Source organism: Anser cygnoides, chromosome 1 (genome assembly GCF_040182565.1).
Source record: "Anser cygnoides isolate HZ-2024a breed goose chromosome 1, Taihu_goose_T2T_genome, whole genome shotgun sequence".
Taxonomy (NCBI): domain Eukaryota; kingdom Metazoa; phylum Chordata; class Aves; order Anseriformes; family Anatidae; genus Anser; species Anser cygnoides.
The window spans coordinates 27,317,494-27,342,166 of NC_089873.1; the positions used below are offsets into that span (position 1 = coordinate 27,317,494).

The window sequence follows — 24,673 nt, forward strand, 5'->3', positions numbered from 1 at the left end:
TAGCAAAGTTGTTTGTTTTATTCCCTAAAGCTCGTCTCCCACTTCTGGGCGTACATGTAAGTGGGTTTTGCTTTCCAAAGCTGTGGTTTTGTCTAAGATGTGGCATGGTATCCCCTCATAGATTCTGCTGTGTAAACGCGGTTGCATATTTATGCAGTGCTGTAAGTGTTTCCACCCTGAAACAGGCTGTACCTGTTTAGTTTAAGTCAGAATTGCCTATTTGTGTTGGTGGACCTTTTAAACATCACATTTATTGGGTTTTACTTAGAAAGGGAGAAGTACTTTCTCAGTGCCTTCCATGTCATTGAGTTGTTGCCTTGATTTCAGATGCTGTCTCTGCAGTACTGTGCAGTTGTAGCCTCTACATGTTGTACTTTGGAGAAAAGAGTATTTTGTTGCCTCTGGACTTTTGTTCAGTATTTTTTCTTTGAAAAAGCAGAAGATAACTGTGAGGTAGTAGCAGTGTGCAAGTTTCAAAAAATATATATATATATTATATTAGAAGCAGAATAAATGAAAATGGATGTGAATGTACTGTTCTTGCAAACAGAAATACTTCAAAGGTGGTAGCATGAAAAGTCTGTCACAGACAATCACCAAATAGAAATAAGTGTGGGAAGTAGTATCAGCATTGGGCAGGTAACTTTTGATTCTGTTGCTACAAATTAGGTTGTAATCAACTTCTATTTAAAATAATGATGTCGATGTTTATAGGTATCTGTATGTGTCTCTATGTAGTCATTGTGTATATATATAGCATTATTTAGTTAAGTTAGAAGGACTGACTATAGAGTGTTTTTCTCTGTTTTTGTAGTAATCTTGATAGGATTGTAGGATAATTAAGGTCAGAAGGGACATCAGGAGATCTTTAGTCCAGCATTTTCCTTAAAGCTACCTCTGCCATGACATAAGGCTGGGTTACTGTCTGGCCTCAAAAACTGGTGAAGACAGAGACCAGAAAACTTCTTTGTGCAACTGGTTCCATCAATTGACTGTCCCCTATTATAAGAAAAATATTTTCTTATATTCAGTCAGAACTTCTACTTTTGAGAAGGTTGATGGGCTAAAATGAATTAGTTAGAGACTAGTGCAAATCTCTTCTTAATTTCATTACCGGATTTTTCTCCTGTTAAATGTGTTTTGAGAAGGTGTAGTTACCTTTTGTTTTCCTGATTTCCAAGTAATAGATGTTTTATTCACTCTATCGTAAGGTTTCTTCACATTTATATGCCTGTTTTTTTCAGTAGACTTTCAACTGTGCTTGTGTAAGACAAAATATTAACCTAACAGAACCTTTTGTGAATAAGAAATAACAAAACAAAAAAAAAGATGAGCAGTGCCATAGTTCTATCCATATTCTTGAAGTAGGCAGAAAGCATTTTAAGGCATCTGCTTTGGTATACATATGCTTTTCGGGGTCCCTCTGGTGGTCAACATTATACTTAAGAAACTGTTAAAGTTCAGGAAAGTCCCTCAAATTGCATCCTCGCAACATAAAATAAACTTTTGACAGCAAATTCTTGTCGTAGAGCTGTACATTAAAAATATATAACACTTTCAGGAAAAAAAAATTGCATTTTAAGATACAGTAAATAGTAATCAGACATCATTAGTAAAATATTTCAGCTTGTAACTTTTTAATTCATAGCAACGAGAAAATCAACTCTCCTCCAACACGTTTCAATTCTGTGGTCTTATTCCGCTAAAGAGTAAGTGTCAGGCATCTCAAAAAATACTTGTCTAAATGGAAACATTTGAGGAATATTTTTTTCTTTCAGAATATTCAAACCAATCCGCTGTGGTTTCATTTTACAACCATAAAAAAGTATCTAAGTAGAAGCATAAGATCAGTAGACTGTTGTCAGCACAGTTTTGGGATATAAAAAAAATAATGGGAAAGATAGTGTCTGTAAGTACTTCATACTTGGGCAACTGCAAGAAATAATTTTATGTATATATACATATGTGTGTGTATGTATTTACATAATATACCTGTGTATGTATAGGGAGAGAAAGTGGCAACACTTCAGGGAACAGAGAACAAAAATGAGGCGAAGGACAAAAATATTTTGATACACATTTATTTTTACCATTTAAAAACTTAAAAAAAAAAATTAAAAAAAACTTAAAAACTTTAAAAAAAAATTAAAAAACTTACCATTTAAAAACTTTAAAAATACCGTTTAAAAAGATACTTAGTGTGGCGTTTCTCTGTAATTTTCTGAAGACTTTACCTGAGTATACCCAGGTAACATTTTGAACGTTAATTGTGCTCATGCATCCTGCACTCACATTGCAGCTGTGCACGCTCACAGGAGTTGCGTGACCTGTGATTCTTGGCTTATATTGTTTTCACCAGAGATAATTTTGCAAGTATATCCATAGTTGTTATTTTTAACCAAATAGTTAATGAGAAGAATATTATGATTTACAACTTGCCTTCCACAAAACTGCAGTACATCTCTTTGGAACTTTCAATTTAAATTAAACCATGTATAGAATTAATCACTTTAACTGTGTTTCTCTAAAAAAAAAAAAAAAAAACAGTATTTGAACTAAAAAGTGAAGGTGCTACTTTTTTTTTTTTTTTCCCCCTGAGTTGATGAGAAGAATGGGCAAATTGGTAATACTCTCTGCTTTTAATAAGGTGTGGAAACACTGATCTACAGCTGTGCTTACTCCCTGACTAAGCTGCTCCATGTGCTAAATGAGAGGCCCACCACTGGGTCTCTGGTAGCATCAAGAGAGATGGTCTTTTAAAAAAAAAAAAAAAAAAAGTCATGTAGTTAAGAATCAAATCAGAAATGGTTTAGTCACCAAGTTCCTGTGTTTCATGTCTGGGAAGTGTTAAGGATATTTTTGTTTTAATGCAGCATTTGACTCGACTTCCTTTCATTTAGAAAATAAATGCCAACTCTTAAAATGCTTTAAAAATGCTAACTGATATAAATAAGTTGCTGAATCTCTATGTTCTGTTAAACTGAACCTTGTGGTAAAGTGTGAATGTGGTGTCATGGGCTTTCTTCCTATGAATTGCTGTAGACATAGACCATCTTCACTGAATTGAGGAGCCCTCCTTGATAATGCAGTGAGATTTTAACATCTTGATGTTCTTGTCCCCATTCCTTTCAGGAGACAAATGACTCCATTGATGTATGCAGCTAGAAAAGGCTATTCTCGTGTTGTTGGTCTTCTTGTTGCTCATGGATCACACATAAATGCCCAAGATGAAAATGGATATTCAGTAAGTGATTTACTTCCATGTATTTTAACTAAAGTTTAAAAAATAATTTAAAAGCAGGAACCCATAAGCTTGTTTCTAGTGTAGCTTCCTCAAAAATACTCAGTTACACTCCTTTACCATCACCTTGAGATTGTTTTGCACTTTGTCTCCAGATTCTGGCATGTAAGAAGTTACGAAGGTTGTATTATTGATTGAACCTCCTATTCTTTTTTTTTTTTTGCTTCATATGTAAACTTGATAAAAACAAAACTGTTCTTATGCAGGCATTAATATGGGCAGCACACCACGGACATAAAAACGTCATTTTTAAGTTGTTGGAGCTTGGAGCTGACAAAAATCTGCAGACTAAGGATGAGAAGACAGCAGCAGAGCTAGCAAAAACCAATAAACATTCAGAGGTACTTACTTCACTTCTTCTTGAGATGCAGATTCTGTGGGTTGGGTTTATTTCGTTGTTTGTTTGTTTGAGATTGCCTCAAAAAACTTCTGTAGAAGTGTTACTTTAATAACTAAACTGTAGCAGCTAGTTGCATACATTTCCTGTTCCATCTGCGCTGACTATTTTCTGTTATATCCCAACTTGTGACAGTGCTTTCAATGCTTTTAAGGGTTTTTGGTTTTTTTTAAGTTTTGGGATAATTCCCTTTTTTCTCTAGAATCCTTGACTTTGAAACACAGATTTGACAAGGGATTATTACTGTCAGTACTGTTGATATGAGAAGTAGTAAAATAATGTGTTTAATGTGTTTTCTTCTGTATGCCCAAGTGTGTGAGAGAATGCAGATACTAAACTATTTTGCAGTGTATAGTTTCTGATTGAATTTGGAAGGTAAAAGGCTAAAGCTAAAAGGGGGAAAAGGGGAGTCAGCGGTATGTACTGGCTGTCTTCCAAATATGTTCTCAGGAGAGAAGACAGTCTAAAACAACATAAATTGGTCATCAGATCATTGGAAGAGCAGCAACTCATTAGCAGTGTAAAGAGAGCTGCTGAAAACAGCATATATTTTCCTAAAATAAATCTGCTTACTGTTGTTGGTGGATGATGCATGGTGGATCAGACAAACCAGGCTCATGTATTTTGCTTTGAGTTGCTCTTGCCAGTGATGTGGGTTTTTGCAGTGTCTCTTTAAGAATGTTACTCACTTTAGTGAATTGGGATTCACTGTAATTAGATTTTTTTTCTTTTTTATTGTTGTTGTTTCTTGTAAGGCTACAGGGCTAGGCAGGAGCAAAAGTGTTAACTATGCACAAAGTTGTCAGCGTAGGCTAGCAAGATCAGTGTATGAGGCTCAGTGATCTGTCAACTCAGGTTACTGAAAGGGGCTACAAATGCTTTCTGCCTTTGATAAATGACTTGTTCAGCAGGCTGTGGCCATATAATCTTATAACATGACTGTGACATAAAGGGAGAACAGGCTACTCCCGTTTCAAAGGTGGGTCTTGCCTCTTGACCTGTGAGGTGCTAGCTTTTGTACAGTTACTGCAAAGTCTTGCAGATGTTACCGAGATATTTAATGGTCCTGAGCTCCAGATCAGGAGTCTGCTCTTCAGCCTGTTGGCAGCACCATGGGTTGTCACATAGGCTGTGGCTGCAGAAACTAGATCTGGGAGGACGCTTATTTTCTTCCTTGCATATTGTACAAACTTTTGCTGGGATGGAGTTTTTCTTCCTAGCAGCTCACATGGTGCTGTTTTAGATTTGTGACCCGAACGGTGTTGGTGCCACAGCAGTGGTTTGGCTGTTGCTGAACAGTGCTTACGCAGCGGCACTTTATGCACGTGCACCTTTGCTGTTTGTCACTCTTCCCCTGCCAGTGAGTAGGCTGGTGGGAGCACAGCTGGGTGAGCTGAACTGAATTGAACTGACCAAGGAATTGTTCCACATATGTAACATCCTGCTCAGCCAGGAAAAAAAAGGGGGGGGGGAGGGGGGCTGTTGCAAAGTAGGTATTTGTTAGAGACTGGCTGGGCTTCGGTCTACTACTGGGAGGTGGTGAGTTACCTTTGCATCACTTGCTTTTTTTTGTTTCTTATATTTCTTCACTAATTAAACTTCATCTTGACCCACTTTTTTTTCTTGCTTTTGGTCTTCCACTTCTATCCCATCACTTTATGGGGAGTGAGCAAGCAACCACGTGGGGGCCTTGTTCGCTAGCCAGAGTCAGTCTGCCGTGTACATATGTGTGTGTGCAGAAAAAACTGGCTGGTCACCTGAATTTCAGAAGAGTGGTCTCACCATTCCTTTGGTCTTTTGGGTGTTCTACTTGTTCTGCTAGATTCTCTAGTAACTAACTCATGCGGGGGCAATTCAATTTCTGGAATCCATCACCGATGCATAATGATATTTGACAGAAGGCTTGCATCTTAGTTGAAAGAATCCTTGTCCATCAGGTACAGTTAACTTAGATCATCAGTTATAAACTGCTAAATGTTGGGTCCATGTATGCGCTGGAAATGCAGGTGTTAAAACAGCTTTATGCTTTAAGCTCTTCAGAGAACTTACTCCCTTGAGGGTGTAGAACTCTTGTCTACAAACCGCTAATAACTACGTTGGTGTACTGCTGCTTCTGAAAAGCCGGATGCTAGCTCTTCTAGGACTACATTACATGCATTCTCTTGCTTTGCATCAGTTCATTGTTGAGCTTTGATTTTGATTAATTCAGAAATGCTCTTGATAAACTCTGTGGGCTTAGTCTTAACTCCTCACTGTAGTTGTTTTAGAGAGAAGAAATGGCAGATGTTTCATGTTCCCTGTGTGTAGTAATTTATGATAGATCTCTTTGTAGTCTTACTTCTGTGTATTTCTTTATACATTTTAAGTTAAATAATAATTAATTCATTTTGGCTCTTTCAGATTTATAGTTTACTCTCTTTGGCTGTAAATCACTCGCAAGGGAAATACCATGAAACGATTAAGCAAGAGGCTATCTACAAATTTCTGACAGCTGTCCCTGACCACAGAGTTGGGTAAATAAAGTCATAGCGTAACTTTAGTTTATAAACATTCCTGAGAGATTGTATTTGTTCATATCAATGTGATTAAGTTTTACTGATATGTGTTGCATGAATTTTGGAGCACTACCAAGAGTCCACAGTAAGTATATTAATATACTCTAAATTTTTCAAGACCGCATAGTTCCATTGCATTACGAACAATGAGCATGCTCTAGATTTTTCCTTCCTCTGACTTGATGTAAAGTAGAGGCAGAGTCCAGTGCCACTTCAGTTTTTTCAGTGCTATTAAATCTGTGTGCACCCCTGTTAGATACTCCTTGTGTCATTATCTTCATTTGATAGTAAATTCCAGCTACTTTCACTGAATGCTTGTTTTCAGTGTTACTCTACCAGGAAGAGTTGTGTCCCGTTCTTTTTTCCATGTGCATTCAGACACTTGTGTTGCCTTGAGGAGGGCCAAACACCTGAGAAAGTCCAGGTGAAATACGAACAGCAGTTAAGCTCCAGAACATTGATATCTGCATGCATCTGACTCTGAACCATGCAGGTGTTCTTTGGGTGAACTGAGCACCTGCTTCAGCAACTTTGAAGATGCCTGATATTGTTTTGTACCAGAACATAAAGCTAAGAAGTCCTCAAGAAACAATCTGCTTTCCTCTGTGAGCTACATAGTTTTCAGAAGACAATTTCCAGAGCCCATAGTCTCTGTGCAGTCTGTTGGTCAGGTTGATTTTCTGTGTCCCTGCTTAGCCAGGTCATGCAGAATTTGAAATGCTGCGGTTCTGTACCATGAGGCTGGCTGTAGGTCACAAGTTAGCAGTTCAGAGGTAGTGTCAGAGCACCTCGTTTCAGACAGAGCCTCATCAGGTTTTGTTGTTAAGAGGAACGCTTACCTCAATAAGATTTTTATCCTCTGGGGCTTCAACTGTGGTCATCTTAGAGGTACTTCGTAGAGCTGAGGGTGAAGGTTTGGCATTGTGGAGTCAATTGTCTGTGTTTCCCTCTTTGTTCTTGCATCTTATTAATAAAATAAGGAAGTAAGTTAGCACCATGCAGCAGTTATCCAAATTCTGTGCTGTTGAAACCTGATGGTGGCTAGAGGACATTCTACCAGTGCCTTGGTAATCTTGATAAGCTTTTAAAGTAAGACACTGAAATCCTGTGGCCTACTTAACAATAGTTTGTGGCAGCCAGATGTCCAACCATGCAGATGTAACTGTATTAAGCAGTTTTGCACTTCTAGGATTTCAGTGCGTTAGTAGGCTTTTTCTAAACTCTACCAGTTTTGTCTGCATCAGTTAAGCATTTCTGGTGATTAGTACGACTCCTGGTTTCAGAAAGCAGTCTCTCTGAGTCTAATGGATGTCTGGCTGTTAAACTGTGTATGTGGGAATAGGTGTTTATCAATTTACACGCACATAAAGAGTGAGTTAGGTTTTTTCATCTAACGATAGTCAAGAAGTACACTGTGCTTTTGTTTACTCCATCATATTTCTTCTGGCTGGGTTCCTCCTTCCTTCCGTTTGTCTACATGACTTTCATCACAGGCATTGCCAGTTGTCTTCTAAATTTCCATTTCCTCTCTAACCTGCTCCTAATGCATCATCTAGTACTGGGTATAAGTTGTGCCCCACAGTGCATGGAACCTGTCATAGTTGCTGCTCTCGTTCATTTCTGATCATTAGGTAGTGAGGGTAGCTTCAGTTGTTGCCTTCTGCTGTCCTAAATGAGAATTGTCCTGGCTCCAGATGCCTGTACTGTTCAAGGAGGCAAACATCTGTGTCAGGAATTTGCTCTCTCAAACTCCTAGACAAGTCTTCTCTAAAGAGTCATCTTGTTGAGAGGCTTTCAAGTAAACATACAGATGCTGAATAAATGTCTTTTCCTTGTACTAAAAGTCTTGAGTGACCAAAAAACTCCCGAAACCTATGCCAACTAGATGCTTTGAGTGCCTAAATAAAAAGCAAAATTGATCGCTGCAGGTTGTTTATCTCCTCTCCCCAGTTTGGGGGCATCGGCTTTACACATTATGTGAATGGATATGTGAATGTATATGCAAATTGCTTACTTCAAAGGCTGGCTGTTGTGGTCTGTGTGGTGAGGGGAAGAGGAATTGGGGGGGGGATAATAACACAATTCTGCACAACTTCGTGGTAGGGACAATATCTTCAAACTCTACTAAAACTATTTTAAACTCTTCATATATTTTTGTCTGCTGAAATTGACCCTATATGTCCACAGAATTATCGAGATTCTCAGTGTGCAAACTTGAAATGTTTTCTTACGTATTCAGAAAAGAATTTTTTTTAACAAATTTTAACAGTAGGAACTTAATGACTTAGCCTTTGATGTGAAAAGGAGGCAAACCTTAATTTCAGGGCCAGCAAGAAGAGAGCAAACTATCTCTAAGCTCAAGATTTTGGCAAAGGGTTGCTATTGCAATTGCAGTAGTCCTTTTTGATTTTTGTATCATTTGCTTTTCAGTTTAATTCTGTTCATTACAATTGTTCATCTAATTGTTGAAAGCTGTTTGAACTTTTTAAAATTTTTATATCTTGTATTAATGTGGGGAATTCATGTTTTATCTTTGTTTATAAATGTTAAACTTTAAACTTACTATGAGTTATTCTGCTTCATCAGTCTAACTTCTGAACAGTAGCCTTCTGACAACAAATTTGTTACTGGACTGATTTCTGCTATCTTTAATACAGGCATTCCTGTTTTCTTGATAACGTTTTTTGGTTTAAATAGAACTGGTTTAAAGGGGTAACAGCCGTGGGCTGAATCCAACTTATATGAAGATTAGCTGATAGGAACACACAGTTTATCTTAAACCGCACTTAGAAATCTTTCAGGCTTTTGTGAACAACTTTAAAATTCATTCGGAACGTTTTGCTACTAAAAAGTGACGTTCATTTATGAAAGTAGTTTTCTTTAGGCTTAATTCTACTTAATAGACCAAAAATGAAATTATGCAATTTTGATAGATTAAGCTGCACTCCGTGATGCTTTTGAGAGACTACTGTTATCAGTAGGTACGTGCAGGTTTAGGTCTGACAGTGCTTTGCCTGGGATTTTTTCTATAGCGTATTGTTGAGGTTATCTTTTTGCTTTTATTTTCCATTGTTTTCACCTCAAATCTTACTATATTTACAGTTCCTATTCAACTTTTGATGACATGGAAGTATTTTTGCATGGTCTTGGTCTAGAACACCTAATAGGATTATTGAAGGTAAGATTGTGATTTATCTGCTATCTGTAAAGGAATTGTTGAAAACAAATGCATCTTAAGCATCAGCATAAGTTCTATCACTTTTAGAATATTAATTCAAATAATTGTATTAATTTCAAGTTACATTTGAAGTGTAAAGGTCCACTGCAGTGGATTAATTTTGGTTATTAGTCAGTCACAACACGTGATGTTTCTGAACTGGAGGACTCTTCTGTTTCTTTGTGCAGTTGTTCTTGTATCTGAAAACTGAAATAAAACATAAGTGGGGAAAAACATTAAGTGAAGTCAGTGTTTTCTTTTGAAATTTTTTGATGACAGAAAACCCTTTGCCTTATACAGGAAAGAGATGTATATTTAAGGCAACTTCTGATCATGCAAAAAGAAGAGTTAATACAGGTCAGTTTACTACTCTGAAAATTTTTTCCTTTTTCTTAAATGGCTTTAATATCTTTTCCTTAGAAATGTCTAAATTTTTAAGAATTCTTTAAAGGTCTGTTTTCAAAATCTTATACAGCAACTCGAATTTTAATATATAGAGAGATGTTTTCTGAAGTATGTAATCCCACAGACCAACCTCAAATTCTGAGAGTTGAATTCTTGGATATTCTTTGCCTGAGTATGAAGTGGAGGCCCCCAGTATTCCTTTGCTGTAATGATGTAGCAGTTGAGGTGAGCAGGAAATAGTTCAGTTTGGAATTTTAGTTGTTAACTTTGGTAAGTATGTAAGTATGTTTTCCCTGAACAGAAATCAGTGCTAGTATTATCAGTAGATAATCCTAAATAACCCTTTAAATGTGGTCCAGTTTGTGAGGTGGTAGTATCTTTTGCATTGTGGGATCTCATATCCCACACAGACTTGTAAATCCTTAACCAAAAAAAAAAATTTTGATTTCTTACAGTTTACTACATTTGGGAAGCTCGGTATTCCACTGTTGTGTAGGTGAAACTGATAAGATATTGTAAGGTTTCAGTTTGTAGTAGAAATAAGGTGATTGCATTTTCCTTAGACTTATTAGAATTACCACTCTGGGGAAAACTTCCTCTGCTTAAAGGAGGGTGCCATAATGAAATCCAATCTTAGCAGTCTCCTTAAAACAATGTAACTAGTTCAGGCTGCAGGATACTTCCTAGCACTCTGTACCCGATCCAGGATACTGAAGGGGCCTTCTTAAACCAGCTGTCTGAGGCCTGCTTCTTGCTACACATGCTAGCCACATACATCCTCAGTGTAAGCTTTTTTCCCCTACTCTGGTTTGGATACCTTGTTGTTTTACCCTGGGACAGTACCAAAACAGTCATGGTTCCATGGACGCATGTGTTCTAGCAGGCGGAATTAACATTTATCTGCAGCTGTTACTGTTCTTTCAGTGCTGGTGTCGCAAGGATGTTTTGCATGAAGGTTTATCTTGTAACTGAGTAGACCTGGTGTTGTCAGTGTTTTGACAGAGCTCAGAAATACCTGTATTCTCAGAGGGGGTACCTATGGGGAGTTTTGTCGATCAAGAGGTTTCTCTGAGAGTTCATGTAGACATAAATATTACAAGGCATGTCAGCATCTGTGCTTTTCTTGAAGCTTTGGGATTGTGTCTGCTGGGCAGCATCGCAGTGTGGGCTTCATTTGAATCCGTAAAGCCCCACCTTTACAGGAATTTCACCCTTAAGACATTTTTGTGGTTTTTCTTCTCGTGACTGTGAGCTGCTCTCTCTTGTGATTGCATTAAACTGCAATACATGTTCAAATTGATCGCCTGTTTTGATGTTGTAATCATTGTTACTTGTTTTTGTCATGGGGACTTTGGAGGAGGGGGAGGGGATTATGGACTTAAGTGAATAGCTGAGCCTTAGCATTCCTTCACTGAAGAGACTTAATATTTTTCATATAAACTGCTAACTTCTGTTTCAGTGTTCTAACATGTTTGGGGCTTCCTATTACAAAGAGAACTTTTGGGGACAAACCAAAATAAATACCTGGATCAGCTGTTCTTGCACAGGAATACCATATCTGCCTCAGCAACAGCAGGAAGCAATACCTGGAAAATAAGTCGTGCTTTGTGCATGGACATAAATTAATTAGTCTTCAACTCAGGATTTTTTTCAAATGATATAATGCTCCTGGCTTCTTACCACTTCATAAGTTACCCTAAATTCTTGATTTTAGTTTTAGAGCTCTAGTAACAGTTTCTCCCCACTCCACTGATAGAAAAAATCTAATCTGTTTCCTCATAACTCTAGAGTTGAGAGGTTTTAGTGTGATGGCAGATCTACCACTAACAGCCAGCTCTTTTAAAGAGCCTGGATCTTATTACTGCAAAGATTAATGATGACCTCTGATGGATGCCTCTGAACCATGCTGGTTTTTATCCAAAGAAGTGGAGAAAAAATCCTGTCACTAACATGAGACACTTTCCTCCATCAAACAATATCAGAAAGATATTTTCTCTGTAAATATCTTTATCTGTATTCTACAACAGAGCCTAAACAATGACTCTTTCAAGCTGAAATCCATGCATTCCGTCAAGTTATAAACTGTTCCATACTGAGACAAGTCTGTTCAGTATACTGGGCTGTTTGGTTCTGTGCTTCTTATGACACTTAGATATTTGGGGAGGGGGGCAGGCGGACATCTTTTTTGAGTATTCATCTCAGAAGACAGTGGCACAAATAATTTTATTTCATGATGCATTTTGGACTGAGAAGGCTCTGTTCTCACGTGTCACATGTCTTAGTTTAGAATAAGAGAAATTGGCATGCTCTTCTGGATTTGAGAAAGCATAATTAAATATTAACAAATCAAGATATATAACCCAAAGGTTTAACTTCATCATTGGAGTTATCTGGTCTGCATACTTCCATATCACAGTACCAGGATTCTCCTTCCTCTTCCACCTTCCCTCACAAAAAAAAAAAAAGCATTTTATATTTGGCAGAATATTTTGAAATTGTTTAAAAAAAAAAAAAAAAAAAAGTGACCATTTGGGCAATATGGCAAAGACGTGAGACTTAGTGTATAACCTCACTGGTGTTATCTGAGAAGTATGCCGTCTTTTACTTCAGGTAATCTGTTATTCACCTCTTCTTTTATTTCTGTCTAAAGGATGACAGAAAAGTCATGTTGATGCCGGCACGTGGGTTTTCATGGAGTTTTTGGTTTGTTTTTGTTTGAGTGAAGTGTTGTTAGCTGATGTGCCTAAAATTGTATAGTCTATTTAACAGATACAAGCAAGTCCTGGTACAACACTTCTATGTTCTTAAATGTATGGTTACTTCAGCTGGCATTAGTTGGACTGCAGAGTACAATTGAACTTACACCAGCCTAAAAGCTTGCTTATCCATAAAGAAAGAAGAGGGGTTTCAGATACTTCTCATTCCTTGCATTTTGTCATCACATGAATGGTCAGATTCTTGGTAAACCCTCCCGTTCAGCATAGATGGGCTGGAAAGGGAAAATATGCCCGCTTTGGGGAGGTAGATTGCACTGATATATCCGCTCTCTTAAATTCTGCACCTAGGACTTCTAGATTCAGAAAGGACTGTGGTGATGGAGGACTTTATCTATAACGATTTTTATGACACTCCTTACATAATAAGCCATATCTTCAAGGTGTGGTGGTGCTCAGTCAACTGATTTGCTCACAGAACAAAGTTGTTTTATTTTCAGGGATACAAATTACATCATAGTCTTGATACACTGATCAGAAAGCCGTATCCTGACGTTTGTTCCAGGAATGAGAAGATTGCATCAAAATCAATTCCAATTATCTTAATACTTCCTGCTTTAAGCCAGATATTTTTAATACTCAAGAGTAACTGCCACTCTGTCCTTGGAAGAGTTTATTTGATGTGTTAATCATAACTAAAAGTAAATTTGCTGCTCATAAATCAGGTTACTGCTGTTAGATGTCACTTCGCTTTGTAAACATTAAAAAAATATTAGTTCATACTAGATAGGGCATCTCAAGAAAAAGTTGAGAACTAATAAATTTACAGCTCCACATAAAAAAATTTATTTCTAGAAAATCCAGATTTTTCTCTCTTAAGGCTGCTAGTGATGTTTATCAAAGAGACTTGAGTACAATTTGTTCAGGAACCCATGAAAACCTAATGGAAATTGCTGAAGTTAGATCTGTAGTTGTCTGTAGATCTATAACATCTGTTTGAAATGTCTGAAGAGAACTTGTGATCTTGTAGTTACGTGATATCTGTCACTTTTTGAACACCTAGCAGAGAACTTGGGAAACTGCTTTTATGGAGCCATGATGAACGCTGACCATCAAAAACTTGTGTCTCATGTAAACCGTTTCTCTGGGCACCTTCTTGTCTGTAGAACTGCTGCCTGGCACCATCCATGGCAGAGAGACTGCCTGGCATTTTGATCTGATGTGTATTGCCAGCTGGTCATTCAAAATTCTTCCTGCAATCATAGAGTGGGTTGGAAGGGACCTCAAAGACCAACCAGTTCCAACCCCCTGCCCTTGGTAGGGACACCTCCCACCAGACCAGGTTGCCCAAAGCCCTGTCCATCCACAGCTTCTCTGGGAAACCCATTCCAGTGCCTCACCACCCTCTGAGTGAAGAATTTCTTCCTTATATCTAATCTAAATCTACTCTCTTTCAGTTTAAAGCCATTACTCCTTGTCCTATCACTACACTCCCTGACAAAGAGTCTCTCCCTAGCTTTTCTGTAGGCCCCCTTTAGGTACTGGCCTATAGTACCTATAGAAGGCTGCTATAAGGTCTCCCCAGAGCCTTCTCTTCTCCAGGCTGAACAACCCCAGCTCTCTCAGCCTGTCTTCATGGGAGAGGTGCTCCAGCCTCTGATAATCTTTGTGGTTCTCCTCTGGACTCATTCTAATACTTCCATGTCCTTCTTGTGCTGGAGGCCGCAGAGCTGCACATGGTGCTCCAGGTGTGGTCTCATAGGAACAGAGTGGAGAGGGAGAATCCCCTCCCTCGTCCTGCTGGCCACGCTTCTTTTGATGCAGCTCAGAATATGGTTGGCTTTCTGGGCAGCAAGCACATGTTGTCGGCTCATGCTGGGCTTCTTGTCAACCAGACCAATAGTTCCAGAAAGCCGGAGGTCTGAAAATCTTATATCTTACAGATTTCTGAGGCTGCAGCATGGAATTTCAGATCTCAAGAACATGAGTGAGAGCCCCCTACGTCCCAGCTTTGGAGTCCATGGTATCCCTGCAGTCTGAAGTTGTAGAGTGGCCCATTCCTGCTGGGTCTCGGTACTCAGCTGGAGAATGAGAAATTAAGTCATAGGGACTGTATAAGCCTGTGTCAAGTAGCATTTAGGCTTATGATACCTGGTCTCAATGTGAGGTGAGAAACGTATTCAGATTTTATAAGTATGCTGTCTTTCAGATACATAAAAAGTCTGCTTTTATAGAGTATTTTATGGTAGCTGAGTCTTTAACAGAATCACCTCTTAGACGATTCTGAAATACCTGAGCATAGCATCCTAACAACATGAGAGTACTTAAGAAGAAACAGCTGTTAGTTGTTTGTAATAAACAGATTCTTCAAAGTGTGATATCAGTTTTGACTCCTACTGGGTTCTTGTCGTTTCGGTTTCCATCATTAAATAGTTTAAATTTTGTGTGTTTTTCTCCTTTCAAAGTTACAAACATTGTAGTTGACTGCATTAACTTAAAAGTAACTTCTTTTGACTCAAGTAGTAGTAAACTGTTTTATGTTTAATACATATTAAAACTAAATTATAAATCTGAAATGACTTTTTAAATTTAGATTGGCGTTACAAATCCCGTAGATCAACAGAAACTCCAAGATGCTATTAATGAGCTACAAGTGGAAGAAATAAGAATTGGAGATCTCCCTGAAGTAGTGAAGATGGAATTCAGGTAATAACTGTGTATTTAAGGAAAGTAAAGTGAAATACAAACTATTCAAGTGACTGTAATAACTATTCAAGTGACTGTAACATTTTCTTTAGCACAGAGCTAAGATTTTCTCACACCTTACCCCATGTATAAGCATTCATGCGAGTTAGTGGATTTTGAGAGGTGGTAGTCTACATTTTGTACAAAAGAAAGTTAGAAGCGTAGATTATTGTTCTTAGGACTCTGTTTATGGGTTATGTTGCAATCTTATGCCATTGCTTTGGTCATCTCTGAGTGATAAATTCCTTCTCTGTACCCCAGACAAGGTTACATGGCGTTGCTGTGCTGGGGTTTCACTAGGTGTGTTTATATCACACGTGGCTTCTCTGACTCCAGCGTTAACTCGTTCTTTATTTTTTCTGATTAGCTTCAGTGAGCAGATTTTTTTTTATTTCTTCAAGGAAGTAGAGTCTTGCCTTCTTCCCTTACCCATGTTTCAAGTGCATTTTTGACCCTTGCAGACTCTAACTGATGTGGTCTCTCCAATTCTCTGTTGTATCTGTAAACAAGACAGACTCTTCTAGTACTTAAATTTGAGTTTACAATGCAATAAAAAGATGTGCAGAGAGAGAGAGAAAACTTCTCTATAGGGCTCTAGTATCAACTCTACAGCACCTGTTGTACTTTATTCTGGTATAGTCTTGTGCAGTCCCATGAAAGCCAGGCCTGAGCTGAGAGAAACATCCTCCAGCAGCCTTATTAAACTTCATCAGTCCCCTAAGCACTGGTAGAACAGTTCCCATATCTGCCACTAAAAGAAGATTGAAGGCTGTAGTAAGTGTAAAGGTGTCTTAAGGTTTCTTAAACCTCTTATCCTCTGTTTTGCTGTGTAATAGTTTTTCTAAAAGAGACCTAGACTTGAATTTAGGTTCTTCCTTCTGGGAGATACCTCTTGTTGGCTAGTGCACTACTAGTCAAGAGGGTAATTCTTGCCTAGTAGCTGCACTACTCCTCCGTTAGCTACTTCTTTTTTCTCCACAACACAAGGGAGAGCTGTCTGTTCTATGTGGGAGATGTGAGGCTAACCTCATGCTCATGTTGTTCGTTGGGCTGAAGGGTTCAAGTGCATTCTGTACGTTACCTCCATCCTTTGGAGGCAGCTGAATCCCACTGGTGCTGTGCGTTAGCCCTCATGTCACCATGTGGTCCTGCTATATTTTTTTTTGTGAGTCTGTCTAGTACATTCTCCACTCCTGTCTAACCATTCTTACATAAACTGCTTGCTCCTGGTGCTGACAGCATGCCTGTTCGTGTAACCATTACTGTGTTGATACAAAAGATCTTTTGCAGCTTGTTCGAGGTGCATTTTTGCACCATGATGCCAAATTTGAACTGTGGGATGTGAGAGGTTATGCGAGGCTCTTGAGAAGGGAAGCCCTTGAAAGACTGAGGTGGGCTGGGAGAGGCAGGTGTTCACGTTCTAATACAGGGCCTTGATGCTGCCTTCTTGTCTCTGAGGAGATTGCTCTGTCAAAGTTAGTACCTGTTTGCTTCCAGAAGAGAATTCAGATGAAAACCAGCATGTGTTCTCTAAGACTGAAGAACTAAAGTTCCAGCATGCCAGAAGGTACAAACCATCACGATATAGATACACATCTTAAATATTCTGACAACACCTGAACCTTTCCTATTAAAATAGAGGCTTTGCTGCTGAGCTGAGGAAGTAGACCAGGCATCTGGGTGTCTCAGTGTCCAAGTTCGGCACCATTATAAAAGGATTTTGATTCTTCATAAAGGGAGCATTAGCTGCAGTTTGAAAGGACTTTGTCCAGTTCAAGCTTCATGCATTTTTTTATGTTAAAAATTATACTTTTTCAAATTGGCCTATAGTGAGCAGTGTTTGGTATATGCACTCAAGCAGTACAGCTAAAAAAAAACATAATAAGTGGAGAAATAAAGTTACCAATCATTGCATGCAAAGCCACCTGGGGGGGGAAGGGAATTATAATATGTATATCGGGTACAGTCTCATACACCAGTAATGTGGTCATCAAAAAGATTTATTTGTACAGTATGGATTTAGAACATACATTGTTCTCAAAACCAGAAAATAATTGTTTGAGTAAAGAGAAAACAAAATATGACAGCACTTGAGTTAGGGCAAGCAATGCGTGGTTTTATAGAAAACATCTTGACATGTATTCTAGGCATCTGACCTTGAGACTAAAATCATAGGCTATGTTTATCTGCTATTACATAAAGATTTTACTTGCCATTTGTTCAAAGTCATTCTGTGAGAAGGAAGATCAGTCATTAAGTCATAGAAAAACTAACATAGTAGAAAATGTTGAACTGATTGATTATAAACTCACAGAGTGTCTAGCACTGTTTAGCCACTGGTGTTTTGACAGCCATTAATTCTTTTTAAAAGCGATTATATTTTGAAAACGTTACTTCCATTTGGAAGTATTTGGAAATGGAAATAACATGTCACTGCAACAGATAGGAATTCCATGAAAATGTTTTCTAAGATCTATATTGGTATAATAAAGAAGTTTTGCAAATATTTTTTCCCTCCTTTTCGTGTCCATGAAATACTTAACGTAGGAATTCTGGAGGGATTCTCAAGAAAAATAACTTCTTTTGTGACAGAACACAGAAGGTGCTGCAATTGATCCTAGCTAGCTAAAAAGGTATCTTTCTAAGCGGAAAGAAGCAAACACAAAATGAAAACTAAAGGAAATAAATAATTCCGGAACAGGTTTAAAGCAATATAATCCTGGTTGCGGATAATACTGAGTGAAAATTGTGTTCTGCTTTTATTGTCACACCTTTCCTTCTCCCTTCCTGACGGACCATCTTGGTGGAACAAGTCCTAGGTGCAGAATGGTTCCCAAAGAGTTGAGTCTCCAGACTCGCCTGTCCTCCTGTGTAGATGCTGCAGTAGATCAGGCCCCAGGCTCCCAGCTGTTTTTAGGAAGCAGTGTTTTGCCAGTAGGCAGCTTAATATTGCTTGTTTGGGAGGGGTGTTGTAGGAGAAAGTTGAGAGCTGAATGAAAACAATCTGTGGGCTAAATGCAGCCTCTTTTTAGACACTTGCACACCATGGGCTTGTAGCTTAGTTCAGGTGTTTGGCAAATTGCTTTTTGACCTTTTTGCTATCAGAAGAGGTGTGCAAGGGGATGTATGTTGTATTTCAGTTTAGTAGGAGATTGCTCTAGGGAGAAGAGAGAGGTTGAGGTTTCAATCCATTTACACAGATCCTCCCCTAGATGCATTGAAGTCCTGCGATAGGGAAATGCCAGCTTAAAACTGTCTTTTGTTTTGGGCCTGATGTTACTCACCTAAATCACAGAATCACAGAATTGTAGGGGTTGGAAGGGACCTCAAAAGACCATCGGGTCCAACCCCCCTGCCAAAGCAGGTTCCTTAGAGCAGGCTGCCCAGGTAGGTGTCCAGACGGGCCTTGAGTATCTCCAGAGAAGGAGACTTCACAACCTCCCTGGGCAGCCTGTTCCCGTGCTCCGACACCCTCACTGTGAAGAAGTTGTTTCGCATGTTGGTGCAGAACTTCCTGTGCTCCATCTTGTGGCCATTGCCCCTTGTCCTGTCCCCACAAACCACTGAAAAGAGGTTGGCCAAATCTCTCTGTCTCCCACACCTCACGTATTTATACACATTGATGAGATCCCCTCTCAGTCTTCTTTTCTCCAGGCTGAACAGACCCAGGTCTCTCAGCCTGTCTTCATAGGGAAGATGCTTCAGGCCCAGTATCATCTTTGTGGCCCTCTGCTGGACTCTTTCCAGGAGAAAATGGCTTACAGGTAGCTGAAACTGTTCTCTGGGTGACAAAGGCACTTTTCAGAAGTTTCAGGATTTGAGAGTTCACTTGTTAAAAGCAAATGGATGATCTTACTTAACACCTCACCCCCCGCCCCCCCCCCCCCCCCCCCCCCCCCAGTCCTTTTCTTTTGCCCAGTCAATGGCAGCAACTTTCTGGCTTGCACCATGACTTACAACTGACACTTAGGGTTCTTTCTGGCACATAAAATAAAATGAATTGAGTCACTCTCACATGGGAGCTCTGAAAACTTGGCATTGAAGTTAGCCTGTTAAATTTCTATATCCTTTCCTCCACTCTGTGGTGACTGATCGAACTAATTTTCAGTTATCTTCCCGTCTTTTGAGCACTAAGTATACTTTTTCTTCAAAGTAAATAACATAAGGTATTTTAGTCTTGGAGAAACGTATTTTCAGATCCAGGGCCCAAGTCAGTAGCAGATTCTTCATTCTTTCGCTGTGCTGGAGACTGAGTGACTCCACAAGAATACTACTATTTCCCCCCCCAAAATCCTTCTCAAAAATGTAATCTGTGGGTAATGAATATTGATACATCAGCATAAAGTTGACTAAGCTCTCTACTTCTGGTGTTGGAAGACTGATCTGTATGCCCACATGCACAGGAAAGCAGTGTTCTGGGGTTATTATGCATAATCTGGTATAAAATTTCTTAAATTGATTAAAAACAGGATTGGTGTGAGTGAGAAATAGTAGTGGAGGTCAGTAGAATGTTTCCCAAAAGAGTTTGGATGACACTTTTTCGGCTTTGTGTGTAGCTGAATATTCCAGGTAACTTAATGATTTGCTACCCTTTGGGGTGGGGGGAACAGACAATCAAAGTAGCATAACTTGCCAAGATGTTAAATGTAGTATTGTGTGTTAAACAGGATAGATTTTTTTTTTAATGTAATAAAACTGCATGTCTGATTCACTTACTAGCCAATGCTGGAAACGCATAGATGATTTTAGCTTGTGAAAAGACATAGCCTTTTACAAATAATGGAATATGGTTTTGTTTTGGTAGTGGAGATGAATGCCTCAAGTTCCTTCAGAAGTTGAATAAAGAGTGTAGCAAGCTGACTGTTCCTGTGCAGACCATAAATAATCATTTTCTCAAAAATTCTCACAAGGTATTCAACCAAAGGGAAAAAAGAATTGATTTAGAGTTTGGGGAATAGCATTGTTCTATGCTGTAAAATGAAAAATACGAATACTAATCAACTGTCTTGATCGTTGTTAGTTTTCTAAAGCTGTCCAATGTTTTTTCTCTAAAGTACAATTATTTTTTAAAAATTTATTTCAGAGTTAAGCTGCCCTATTAAAGAACATAAAGCTGTTTCTCAGTGTTTCCCCTGACAGGGGAATTCAGGTGACAGGAGCTTCCCACGAAGGCTAAAAGAGCAGTAGATCAATGTCATGCATAAATCATACAATGAAAACCTAGCATTAAAAAAGTTACATTTTTTTTCTGACACTGCCTTGTATACTACCTCAACTAATTAGCATTAAGTTGTAATTTGCAGTAATTCTGGCAAATAACTGACTCTCAACAGATAGTGCTGCAGTGGGCACCAACCGAAAGATATATTGAAGTCTGCAGAGATGTGGTTTACAATGTTGAAAGGTTGGGAGAAGAAGTTGCCAGACTGAAGGACCTCGTGGAGAAGGTGAGAGTGAGGCCGTTACATTGCACACAGAAACCTGGCTGCAGTATCTTGAATGTGACAGCCATCCGTGAAATGTTCTGTACCTTGGTCTGTCTCAGCCACTTTAGCTGTAGTTTGATCACTGCATCCACCGCTCGTACCCTTCTTCCCACCTTTCCATAACAGAACGTGAAATAATCTAGGATGTTACAAAACAGTGTGGAGAGTCTCCAAATGAAGGAATATGAATGGAATATGAAATGAAGGTCAATCTTATTCTTTCTACCACAGCAAGGAATTAAGTGGGAACTACTCTTGTGCACGTGGACAGCCACTGTGGCGTAAACCACTCTGAATACTTATTAATTAAGGAATCTTTTGTTTGGAATTATTGACTCTCAAGGAAGATACTGCAGTTTTATGGATTGAATAGGAGGCATTCCAGATAACTTTGCAGAGTGACAAAAGAAGAGGGTGGGAGAGGTCAAGGCTAGATGTTAGCACCACATCAGTCATTCTCAGACCAACACAATGATACGCTCTTGTCAAGTGGGGTCACGTTAAGTAATAGGCCAGTAAAATGAATGGCTGCTCTGGTAGAGTAAATGGAGCATCAGTGTCAGAAAGGAATCTGTTACTGAATGAAGCCATGTGGAACTCGGACCTTAAGTATAATGCTACTAATGCAATTTCCTGGAGTTCAAGTAAATTTAATGTAATATAACAGCTTTCTCCTAATAAATCACTTAACACCAAATACATTTAAGAGGTTCTAACAAAGAACTCTTTAGCTCTTTATGTTCCGTTGTTTGCATATGCAGAAGTCAACTGCATGTATATATCTGCCTCGTGTGTGCAGGCCAGTTGCGAGGGGCTGCGAGGACCTGAGTTAGGTGCTACTTGCACTTGCTGTCATCTGAATTGGAGGTTTTATAGCTGTGAAGATGCAGCACGGTGTCTCTACACCCACTGTTAAACAGGCATTAAACATTAGCCGTCCAGTTATTTTGAAAAATGTAATAATTCCCGTTGTACTAAAATAGTGTAGTGTGTTATGAGTGTGACTGAGGAAGACTAATATGAAGCATTCTAATGCTAAATTTCTGGTGGGGCAGTATTGAATCACTGGAGAGCACTGAAACACTTATTATGAAAAGTGTCAATGTAAATGAACCAGTGGAACCTCTTAGATAGTAAGTTAGTACAAATTCCCTTAAAATCTGCAGTAGTATTTCCTAAGCTTCGTCATCACAAGGTTTTGCTTTCAGTATGCGTTAAGTGCATGGCATTCAATTTTTTGAAAGTATAGGAAATGAGGTGGCCTGCCAAGCATTACATAGTAAGGGAGGGAAGCAGGACTTACCAGTGTTTCACTTCATGACAAGGCTGCACTCAACTTCAGCAGGCATTTGAGCAGGCACTTGTATGGTACTTTCCACTCTCCCTTTAATTTCAAGGAGTCTTTGAAAGCTCAATCAAATACGTGTTTAACTGTTGTTTTAATAAACAGTTCTTCTAGTTATTAAATAGCAAAAGTCCTGGTTAAAATATTTGATGATTGGAGTTTAAATGTTTTGGTGTTGATTTTTTGTACTGTCTATTAGTATGTTTTACTCCTGAGGAATTCAGTTTGTAAACAGTTTGTTTTCTAGTGTGTATTGCTTACAGAATCATTGCCCATGAGATAAGATAAAGGCTTCCACATTGATTTCTGTTGAAGTAGGGCACGGACACACAGAAATAATATCTCAGTCCTGAGAATCTAGGATTGTGCTTTATCACATACTTCAGAAGCTTTCACACTAACTTTTTTTCTTTGTTGTGCTTTCTACATGAACTTAACATCTGCTTCAGCATGAACAGAAGAATGACCCCAGTCAAGTGGTATTCCCAGAAAAAGCACCCACCTTGGAAAAAAGATTAGTAAAAATGGGAGCATTAACATTGTTTGGGTTTGGTTTTTTCTTCTTTATAACTAAGTTAATGGCAAAGAAAGACTGACTTGTTTTTTTTAGTGCTTTGAATACTTCTGGAAAACTTGGTCACATTATGTTTAAATTCAGTGTATGTAACTGAGCTGAACTCGTGAAAATTACTGTAGTTTCTCATTGTATCCATAATATTTGCATCCAGTAAGTACATTTGGTCTAGAATCAAAAATAAGATGTGCTTACTTAAAGGTGTCTTTAAGATTTTGTTTCTGGTACAGACAGTAGGTACAAAATCTCATCAAAGCTGCTTTTTTGCCATAAGGTTGTTACTATTTTACTGATTACTAGTTTTGTTTTCGCCTGTTGTTCAGCTGCTGTAATAGCTGCTGCCTGTTGTTCACAAAGGAAAAACAGAAGCAAATAATACTGTATCGTTTATGTTGCGTGCTTGTATTTAAAATGATCAAGCAGGTGTGTTTTGCCTTTTTAATATTAAGTATCATGATTGTTACGTTGAGAAAGATCTTTTTGCAGTATAGATTCATACGAAAAACTTTCTGGTGAGGTGTTTTTGTTTTGTTGTTTTGTTTTGTAACAGCCACAGGACTGCAGGTATCTTTTTACATGTAGTCTGAAAAGTAATTTCCAACTGAACTGTGCTATTCAATTTATGCCTGAGATCTGTTTCCTCAGGCATAATTACTTCTATTAACAGTTTCATCCCAAAAAGGATTATAAGGATGCTAAAAGGATTATAGCAATCCTAGCTATGAGAATGCAGGCAACTTAGAAGGAGTATCAGCATGTTTCTTCTTGATCTGATCAGCTTTCACTACAGAAGCTTTGTGTTGAGTGATTCTCTCTTGAGGTTTTCTCCATTTAAAGAGTTGTTCGTAGTTCTGCAGCAAAATATTCGTATCTGGTTTTCAGTCTGGTTACCACACTACTAGCTGTGTTGCAAAAAAAGGGAATTGGTGTAAGTCATCTAAATCACAGTTACGTTTTTGTAGACTTCAATAAAAACATGTAAAAGTGCTGAAAGTCTGTGAAGGGACATTCTTCTATTAAATCAGAAGCTGTCTGAAAAACCAGTAGTCTCAATGGGGGCGTCATACTTCAGCACTCTTTTCAGAGGTGTGTGCAGTCTTAATCTTGAATGCTTCCTCCAGAGACTAGTAATGAGAAGATAAAAAAGACCGATTGCTACTCCAGGCTGTTACTGTTGCTGTCACAGTTGTTTTCTGCTTTTTGTTTTAGAAAATTACCTCGAGTGTTAGTATGTTTGCTTGTTATTGCAGTTGTTTTACCGCCTTTCCTCCCAGCTTTCTCATTCAGTGCAAGGAACATCCTACAGAGTGATGAAGCTAGAAGCAAATACAACTTTTTTTTTCCATTCTGTTCCCAACTTTGGATCAGAGAGGGTAAGTAATATTCCCCACCACCACCATCTACCAGCAGAAGTGTAGAAGTAAATACAGTATCAGCATCCTGACTTGAAACAGCATAGAAAAGGAAATACTTTTAAAAATAGTTCTGTTTCTTTGTACTACCTTGTAATTAGTTCAGAACTAACAAGACACATCACAAAAGGAAAAAATCCATGAAAATGGAAAATACAAAAATCTATAAAGTGCAGTTTTAACTGTTTGTCACACACAATGTTATACATACAGAACTCTTCTAATTACCTCTAAATACAGTTCAGAAATACTCAGATGCAGTTGTCCAGTGATGAGATAGCTGGCAAATATTAGAAGTTTGATGCAAAACATCTTTTTGTTTTTGTTTTTTCCAGTTGGGAGGATGTTGTTGTTGTTCATACCTATTGTAAAATACCTATGAGGGGAAATAAAAGTATGATACTTGCTGATAAGTGGTTTCTAGTTTGAGAGGTACGATAAAATATTCTTGACAGAAATGAGTCAAAGGTTTGAACATTGTACTAAACTAACTTTATATAGATAAAGTCATCAGAAAGGTGA

General features: G+C 38.4%; 1 protein-coding gene across 2 annotated transcripts in view; it reads left to right on the forward strand.

Moving 5' to 3' along the window:
* The window catches only part of ASZ1 (ankyrin repeat, SAM and basic leucine zipper domain containing 1), a 39,772-nt gene extending 16,437 nt beyond the window's left edge, over positions 1 to 23,335 (forward strand). For both annotated transcript variants that reach the window (XM_048050999.2, XM_066991316.1), the window contains exons 5-13: positions 3,133 to 3,244; positions 3,508 to 3,642; positions 6,099 to 6,211; positions 9,356 to 9,431; positions 9,771 to 9,827; positions 15,183 to 15,295; positions 20,139 to 20,244; positions 20,668 to 20,781; positions 22,615 to 23,335. In XM_048050999.2, the coding sequence (XP_047906956.2) occupies positions 3,133 to 3,244; positions 3,508 to 3,642; positions 6,099 to 6,211; positions 9,356 to 9,431; positions 9,771 to 9,827; positions 15,183 to 15,295; positions 20,139 to 20,244; positions 20,668 to 20,781; positions 22,615 to 22,761 (973 nt within the window). In that variant the 3' untranslated portion in view covers positions 22,762 to 23,335. The remainder of the gene's footprint in view (positions 1 to 3,132; positions 3,245 to 3,507; positions 3,643 to 6,098; positions 6,212 to 9,355; positions 9,432 to 9,770; positions 9,828 to 15,182; positions 15,296 to 20,138; positions 20,245 to 20,667; positions 20,782 to 22,614) is intronic.
* The last annotated feature ends 1,338 nt before the right edge of the window (positions 23,336 to 24,673 follow it).